Source organism: Suncus etruscus, chromosome 1 (genome assembly GCF_024139225.1).
Source record: "Suncus etruscus isolate mSunEtr1 chromosome 1, mSunEtr1.pri.cur, whole genome shotgun sequence".
Lineage (NCBI taxonomy): Eukaryota > Metazoa > Chordata > Mammalia > Eulipotyphla > Soricidae > Suncus > Suncus etruscus.
The window spans coordinates 85,711,714-85,720,895 of NC_064848.1; the positions used below are offsets into that span (position 1 = coordinate 85,711,714).

The following is a 9,182-nucleotide window of genomic DNA, read 5'->3' on the forward strand; positions in this document are numbered from 1 at the left end:
TAAACAAAGGGTCCCTTGTCTTACATTTTTTGAGTCCATCCTCAAATCCTGGGGAGTGAGGCCTCCAAGTGGTCAAGGGCAGGCAAGAGAAGGGGTAAGGAGGGAAGGGTGTGCTCTTGGGGTACAGAAGCCTTAACCAAGGAGTCCACAGGCCCGGGGCCAACCACCAGGAAGCTGTGCATGCCCACTGCCCGTGGCCCCTGGTAATCGCAGCGGTAATTATCCCCAATATGAGCTGCCATTGCTGCGTCCACCTGGGCCAGCCGCAAGGCCTCGTGAAAAATGCGGGGATCTGGCTTAGGACACCCGACAGCCTCTGAGGTCAGCACAAAGTCAAAATATTGCCGCAGGCCGAGCCCCATCAGGATGTCTTCAAGTCGCCGGTCGAAGTTGGAGACCACTCCCAGCCTCAGCCCCCGCTCAAGACACCCCTTCAGGGTGGCCTCAGCCCCCTCCAACACCTGCCAGGTGCAGGGACTGCTGAAGTCTGAATACAGCTGCTCTGCAATGGGGGTCACCACCTGGGCATCCCCAACCCCTGCTAGGTGGAAGGTTTGCAGGACCACATCCAGCCACCAGCGGCGGGAGGTGAGGCCCTGACTCAGGCCGTAATTGGGGAAGCGGAGGCTTTGAGCCTTGTAAGCTTGGCGGAAGGCTGGATCCAGGGCCTTGGCCTCCACTTCCAGCCCATGGCTCCGGGCCTTGGAAGCATATTCCTCCCCTACCGGCCTGCGGAGTCTGAGCAGTGTGTCCTTCACGTCCCAGGTCAGCAGCTGGATCCGGAGTCGGTGTGCCATGGGTCTGCAGGAGGGGTCCACCCAAGGGCCAACCTAAGCCACCTTGGAAGAAAGCAAGTAGGACAAGAACACCTCCCGGGTGAAAATGCCTTTCCTTCCCAGCCTCGTGGGTCTGTTAAGCCGCACTTGGGCAATCACTGCACAGCCTGAGAGCCTGAAATGAGAGGCACAGAAGGGAGAAAAGGTCAAGCCTTGGCATTAGACTCCAAAGTTCACGTTTTATAATTGCGGGCTCCCTATTGGAGCAAGAAATCTCACTCCAAATCTTGAAACTTCACAACAAATTTACAAAACACCTATTAACAAGGCAGATTTTGGAGCCGGAGAGATAGCATGGAGGTATGGCATTTGCCTTGCATGCAAAAGGTTGGTGGTTCGAATCCCGGCATCCCATATGGTCCCCTGAGCCTGCCAGGAGTGATTTCTGAGCATAGAGCCAGGAATAACCCCTGAGCACTGCTGGGTGTGACCCAAAAAATTAAAAAAGGCAGATGCTGGAGATGATTGCAGATTTCTGGCCCTAGTGATGGCTGGAGAAAGCATTAGAGAGCAGGGAAGGAAGGGAAGGAACTCTTTGGGAGTTGGGGTTGAGGTTAGGTTATCCCACAGTTCCCAGAAGGGAAAGGGATATCCCATACCCCCTATCTGGGGAGAATAGAAGTTGGTCTGGTAGTAATTCCCCGCAATAAGTAATCCACAGATATGAAGGTTATAGCAGGCAAGAAAACTCATAATGTAAGCTGTTCACTCACAAGTCAGTCGCTCCACCACGTGGAACCACACACCTAGATGGCAGCTCTCCCCAAGAGCTCCAGCCTCCCATTTATTGAGCATCAAACAAAGCCCCTCCCCAGGGGGAGGAGAAAAAGCCAGATGAAAGGCAATGGGAAAACAAGACCAACAGGAAATAATTTAGATACAACTGGGAACTATTTCAAAGGCCTCAACTTACCCCAGAAGGATACAGATAGTGGACAAAAGACCTCGCTAATTCTTTAGAATTAGATAGACTAGACCCCATCCAGTCTTTGCTGTTTGGAAATTTCCTAAACAGAAGTTTAGGAAAGAGAAGAGGGTGGACGATCTGATGAATGACTAGACTAGCCTTCGTTCCTAGCACTCAAAATAGCAAGTGCAAAGGTCCTGAGGAAGGGTAAGGGGTGTGGTGCTTTCGGTACCCAGAGGGTCAGACTGCCTTGTATGTGACAAGATGATTATGAAAGCTATTTCTCCTGTCAACAATGCCAAAGGTACAAGGGTCCGTGCAGACCCTCCCACCAACCATCTTGAGAGAAGACAGAGCCAGAGGGCAGGCACGTTTGCTATGGTCACAGGTGAGTAGGCACCAGTGCTAGGGCTAGAACTCAAAGTTCCAGACTCTTTGGCCAATGCTCCGACTGATTAAACATCAAAATTAAAAAAAAAATCTGACATCAGTGAACTGAAACTTACAGAATAACAAGCAGCTCAGAGTAGCTGAGACTCTCAGCCCCAATTTCTTCATTGCTGGGAATGACACCTGCCTAGGATCACACCAGCCACCACACAGACTGCTCTAGAGACAGAAGTTGCTTCCTTCCCCAGAGCTGGTTCTAAGAAAACCCAACCAAGGGCCTGGGCAGAAATGTTGAGCAGGCTCGAGTCCCAATTGCAATGAAGTTGCTGACTGAGGGAGGGACGTGGCTGGCTCTGAACTCTGGAGACAAAGCCATGTCACAAAGTTGCCAATGAAGGGGCCAGAGAGATAGCATGGAGGTGGTGCATTTGCCTTGCATGCAGAAGGACGGTTGTTGGAATCCCGGCATCCCATACGGTCCCCCGAGCCTGCCAGGAGCCATTTCTGAGTATAGAGCCAAGAGGAACCCCTGAGCGCTGCCGGGTGTGCCCCCAAAACAAAAACAAAGTCGCCAAAGAAATGAATGAGATAAATGCAAGTGTGTCCGTCAGGAACCGAGGGGAGACCCATCCCTAAACCTTCTCGGGGTGTTAGCGAGATGACCATCTAGTCCAGAGCCCTGCAGGGAGTCACGCGGGAAGCTCAGACCAGAATAAACGCTTGCTGGGCTCAGGGTCCAGCACCGCCGTTCCCATTGCCAGCAGCAGCCTGCTTGGAGTGGTGAGCGCTCTGGGCCGGCCGCCAGAAGGGCTCGGCCTCCAAAGTCCAACCTGTCACGCGGTGAAAGCGACCGAGATCTCAGGTCTGAGCGCGACGGTTCAAGGGACACGGGGGCTCCGAAGTAGCCTCCTCAGCCCCGCCACGGCCTGGCAGCCCGGCCCCGGTCCCCGCGACCCAGGACCCACCTGCCGAAGGGGGAGCCGCTCACGGTCACGCAGGACGCCGCGGCGCCACGCAGGTTCTAGAAAGCGCGCGGTTGCCTGCAAGCCGCGGAGACCACGAGACGCCTCTGGCTCCGCCTCCCGGCCCCGTGAGCGCGTCCCCGAAGACACGCCCCTCGCCGCCAGGACACGCCCCCAGCCTAGAAACCCCGCCTCCCGCCTTCGAGACCCGCCACTAGCTGCCGAGGACACGCCCCTCGTCCCCACGAGCCCGCCCCTCGCGCTCGCTCCTGAGGCCCGCCCCTAGCTCTCTGGGACACGCCCTCTCCCCCGAGGCCCCGCCTCTTTGTTCCTGTGACCCTTAGGACACGCCCCTCGTCCCCGAGAGCTCGCCTCTCGTTCTCGCTCCTGAGACTGAGACCGCCCCTAGTTCTTTAGGACGTGCCCTCTCCTCTCAGGCCCCGCCTCTTCGTTCCCGTGACCCTTAGGACACGCCCCTTATCCTAGGACACGCCCCTCGTCTCCTAAAGCCTTCAGCTCCTTGGCCCTTGGAGTCTTCCCTTCTCTCGCGCCGCCGCACCCTTGGATCCCCATCTCGGCCCTTTTCGCCTGTCTCCCCGGGCTTCTCTGCCTCCTCTCCTCTCACGTCCCTTTAGTAGCCTCCCTCTTTGTAAGAAGCCACACTTTCAGATTCCGATTCCCGCTGCACCCGTCAACCTGACGCTCCAAGCCAAGGTCTTCTTGTACGGTCTAGCCTCTTGGCGTCGCTCCCGCAGTCCTTGCTCTCTGCTCTTTCCCACCTTTTCTGGGCCCCCCTGTCTCTCTTGGATTTGGATATCCCAAGGATTGGATATCCGCATCTCCCGTTCATTTAGGAGAGACAGGATTTGGATCCAGATTGGGTCTTGCTGAGTGCCGTATGGTCTGGGGAATGAATGGCTTTGGACCTCAGATCTGAACCTTGAACCCTTTGCTTTTCGTAGGAAACTTGTTTGATTCTATCGTTTTGCCGAGGGTAGAGTCATCTGCAATAACCTACCAAGCTGCTTTTAAATTTCGGTGAATACAAGAAAAATCACAGTCGCCTCATAAAAAGTTTTTTTTTTAATGCCAGGTATATACATGGAAATATATATACAAGGTAAATACTTGGAATCTATTATGCTGAGTGAAATTAAGTCAGAGAGAGAACAATGCAGAATGGTCTCACTCATCTATGGGTTTTAAGAAAAATGAAAGACATTCTTGCAATAATAATTTTCAGACACAAAAGAGAGAAGGGCTGGAAGTTACAGCTCACCTCAGGAAGCTCACCACAAAGAGTGATGAGTTTAGTTAGAGAAATAACTACATTTTGAACTATCCTAATAATGAGAATGTATGAGGGAAATAGAAAGCCTGTCTAGAGTACAGGCGGGGGTTGGGTGGGGAGGAGGGAGATTTGGGACATTGGTGATGGGAATGGTGCACTGGTGATGGGTGGTGGTCTTTACATAACTGAAACCCAAACACAATCATGTATGTAATCAAGGTGTTTAAATAAAATATAAAAAATTGCTTGTAATTAGTAAAAAAAATGCAAGGTGTAGGGGCTGGAGAGATAGCATGGAGGTAAGGCATTTGCCTTGCATGCAGATAGATGGCAGTTCGAATCCTGGCATCCCATATGGTTCCCCGAGCCTGCCAGGAGTGATTTCTGAGTGGAAAGCCAGGAGTAACCCCTGAGCACTGCCGGGTGTGACCCAAAAACAAACAAAAAAATGCAAGGTGTACAATAAAAATGTTATCCCAATTTTATTTTCAACATACTGGGCCTCTGCTTCGTGCCTGGTCTGGCCTTCATTGACTTTGCAGTTCAAACAAGAAAGGGAGTCCTGCCTTCAAGCATGAAGGGCAAAATCAATCAAATAAACAAACCACTTTTCAGATTCTAATAAGTACTGTGCAGGCAATAAAGCCTAAGGATTTCAGGGAGAGTGACAGCAAGTCTCTTTGGATGAGAAGATTAAGGAGGAGCAAATTTAAACGCAGCCAGGTGAAGCTTAAGGGACAAATTCAGTGCGAAGGTACAGGAAGGGCATCTACTTACTAAGACAAGGCAATGGTTGTGGGGATCAGAGGGTTGAACACCACCCGCTTCACTCCTCAGGCATTGATGCTCCGGGTTGCTAATATTCTCAGACCTTTATCTGGTAGCACACAAACATGCATAGAGGGGCTGGATCACAGAGGTAGGGTGCTTGCCTTGCACGTGACCAGCCAAGGTTTGATCCTCAGCATTCCATCCCACCAGGGGTTCTTCAGAGCCAGGAGTAACCCCTGAGGACCACCAGATGTAACCCCCAAACAAAACAAACTGAAAACCTATATAACTTTCTTCTCCCCTCCACCCTTCTTAAAAAAAAAAAGAAAAAAGTGCAGCCACAGACTGGATGTGCTGTGGAGAGCTTGACCCAGGGACTGGCCAGCTCGACTGGGATTGAGTCCCAGAGTGTTGGCAAGTTCACAGAAGTTGAGAATGTTTGAGACTGTTCATTTTTCAGGATCACCTAAAATCTGACCCAGTGCTTCTGGTCCCTTGATCTTGGCTCTCTCTGACTCTCCCTTAGACTGAGTCTAAGTCTGAGTCTCCCTTAGACTCTCTCCTCTCAGAATGTCAATTCCCAATATACAAAATGGGCAGATAACACAAAATAACTTTAACTGAAGTCCAGGCTCATGTGCCTCCCCATCCCATTGCTTTCCCTTTATGGACTTTGTTACTTTGTAACAGACCAGGAATCACACAGGAGAAGCTGTGGTACTTCTTAGGGAGAGGGGGCCCACATTTTAGTTTCGGTATTAGCCCAGACTCGTCTATGTGTAAGTGTGCAATACTAGGGACCAAATTCACAGCCTCATGTTTTCAAAACAGGTGCTTTTCACCACTGAGCCACCCGCTGGGTCCTAGGCAGCTTTAGGTTAATTTCTGACCATAGCCTTGATTGCACCAGGACCCTTAGAGTGTATGAAAAAATTCTTTGAGGGGCTGGAGCAATGGCATAGCGGTAAGGTGTCTGTTTGCCTAGCAAGCTGCCAACCTGGGACAGACCCAGGTTCAATTCCCGGTACCCTCTATGGTCCCCCAAGCCTGCTAGAAGCTATTTTTTGGGGGGGTGTCACATCCGGCAGTGCTCAGGGGTTACTCCTGGCTCCATGCTCAGAAATCGCTCCTGGCAGGTTCGGGGGACCATATGGGATGCTGGGATTTGAACCACCATCCTTTTGCATGCAAGGCAAGGCAAACACCTTACCTCTATCCAGGGGTCTCAAACTCGAGGGCTGTTTGCGGCCCTCCGTACATTTTGTGGCCTGCGGCCGGCCTTCAGATATCGCAGTATTTGCGATTATTCGCTTACCGAATAATCGCAATAAAAATAACATTAGTAAGAAAAAAATCACATTAAACATTCGAATACCCCGAGCAGTTCCGTTCAGGGTATGCAAATATTTAATGCGATATTTTTTCTTACTATTGCGATTTTTGTTTGTTTGTTTGTTTTGGGGCCACACCCAGCAGTGCTCAGGGGTTACTCCTGGCTATCTGCTCAGAATAGTTCCTGGCAGGCACGGGGGACCATATGGAACACCGGGATTCAAACCAACCACCTTAGGTCTTGGACCAGCTGCTTGCAAGGCAAATGCCACTGTGCTATCTCTCCAGCCCCAACTAATGCGATTTTTTATTGCGAATATTCGGTAAGCGAAATCCCTTATGCGGCTCTGCCTCACCCTGACTTTGCCTCCTGCGGCCCCCAGGTAAATTGAGTTTGAGACCCCTGCTCTATGCTATCTCTCCAGCCCCTTGCTAGGAGCGATTTCTGAGTGCAGAGCCAAGAGTAACCCCTGAGCACTGTTGTGTGTGGCCCAAACACCAAAAAAGAAGGAGGAGGAGGAGGGAGGAGGAGGAGGAAGAGGAGGAGGAAGAAACAAAGAAAAAATATTTGAGATGTTAAAGACACTCCTTTGCAGATAAAAAATTGAATCTATAGAAAGGTTAGAGATTTTGTTTCAGGTGAGATGACTGTTTGAGTCCTTTGTCCCAAGCCAGCATGCCCACTCTAATCTATGTACCCCAGGGAGGGTGGCCTTGATGTAACTTTGTGTTATGCCTTTCTCTGAGTGCCTTTTTCAGCAGATAAAAAGCCTTTTGATCACAAGGGCCAGTACAAAACTCAGGTTATTCTGAAACAAACTTCTTTTTGATTTGCCAGTTCAAATGCAAGTTCGCTTTGAGTAGTTTCTCATTAATAGACAGAACAATCCTGTGTGAACTTTGTTCTAGTTATTGCTCCTGGAGATACCTGCCATGTTACAATATTATGTACTTGCCTAAGTGATTTTCTTTTTCTTTTTGGGTCACATCTGACAGTGTTCAGGGCTTACTCCTCACTCTGCATGCAGGGTACAGGCCTGGTGTTGTTCAGGGGACCATATGGGGTGCTGGGGATCAATCCAGTCATACAACATCTTACCTACTGTATTAAATTCCCTTCTTTTACTTTCACTTCCTTTTTAATTTTCTTTTTCCTTTTATTTATTTTATTATTTTGGTATTTGGATCACACCTGGTAGTGCTCAGAGATCTTCTAGCAATGCTCAGGGGACTGACTGCATGTGGTGCTGGGGATGAAATCCTCATTGGTTGTGTACAAGAAAGGTGCTGTACCTGCTATATATTTCTCAGGCCTTCCTTTCCCCCCTCTTTTTTTTTTTTTTTTTTTGTATTGGGATCGAAGTCAGGGCCTCACGCATTAAAATCATGTTCTAACACTGAGCTTTATCCCGGGCCAAGAAACCCAATTTGTTTTCTGTCTTTCTGCTTTTGTTTTTGTTTTTCAGATGTAGTAGGCAGTGATCAGGACTTACACTTACTCCTGACCCTGTGCTCAGAGATTACTCCTGGTAGGCCTTGGAAGACCAAATGTGCTGGGAATCAAACCCAGGTCAACCACATACAAGGCAAGTGCCTTAACTGCTGTACTGTTTCTTTGGCCCCAAGAAATAAAATGTCTAATGCAAAAGTTTTTTTCCTTGACATTCTCATGAAAAACATGAAGCAAAACCACCAGACATCCTTCCTTCCTTCCTTCCTTCCTTCCTTCCTTCCTTCCTTCCTTCCTTCCTTCCTTCCTTCCTTCCTTCCTTCTCCCTCCTTTCTTTCTTTTTTTGGTTTTGGGTTATACCCAGTGACACTCAGGGTTTACTCCTGGTTATGCACTCAGAAATTGCACTTGGCTTGGGGGACCATATGGGATGCTGGGATTTGAACCACCTTCCATCCTGGATCGACTGCATGCAAGGCAAACACCCTACCGCTGTGCTATTGCTCCTCTTTTTTCTTTCTTTCTTTCTTTCTTTCTTTCTTTCTTTCTTTCTTTCTTTCTTTCTTTCTTTCTTTCTTTCTTTCTTTCTTTCCCTTTTTCTTTCTTCTTTCTTTTCTATTTTCTTCCTTTCTTTTCTTATTTCTTCCTCCCTTCTTTCTTTCATTGTTCCTTCTTTCTGTCATCCCTTCCTTCATTCCTTCCTTTCTTTTATTCTTTCTTCCTTTACTTTTATTTTATATTTATATTTATTTTTATTTATTTATTCTTCCTTTCTTTTATTCTTCTCTATACAATTACTCTTATTATTATTATTATTATTATTATTATTATTTTGCCTTTTGAGCCACACGTGGTGGTACTCAGGATTACTTCCTGGCTCTGTGCCAGGAATCACTCCTGGCAGATTCAGGACCATATGGGATGCAGGGGATCAAACCAGGTCAGCCATGTACAAGGCAAGTTATTTACCTACTGTTCTATTGCTCCGATCCCAGATTATTTTATTTGCTTATTTCTGTTAACTTTTTATTAGATATCATACATAGTTACCTGGAATTGATCTCCAGTACTGCACTGGAGTCATCCCTGAGCAGAGCCTTAGGTAGAGAGCCTAAGCACTTCTTTTTTTGAGGGGGTAGAGGGATCATACCCGGTGGCACTCAGGGGTTACTTACTCCTAGCTCTGCGCTCATAAATCGCTCCTGGCAGGCTCGGGGAACCATATGTGATGCCGGGATTTCAA

The 9,182-nt window shown here is 48.8% G+C and overlaps 1 protein-coding gene across 1 annotated transcript; it reads right to left on the reverse strand.

The window, feature by feature from the left end:
- HDHD3 (haloacid dehalogenase like hydrolase domain containing 3) lies at positions 1 to 9,182 on the reverse strand. The gene is made up of 2 exons (XM_049784906.1): positions 9,090 to 9,182; positions 1 to 951 (listed from the first exon to the last, which is right to left on the reverse strand). Exon 2 carries the CDS (start codon positions 795 to 797, stop codon positions 42 to 44), a length of 756 nt encoding a protein of 251 aa, XP_049640863.1. The 5' UTR covers positions 798 to 951; positions 9,090 to 9,182; the 3' UTR covers positions 1 to 41.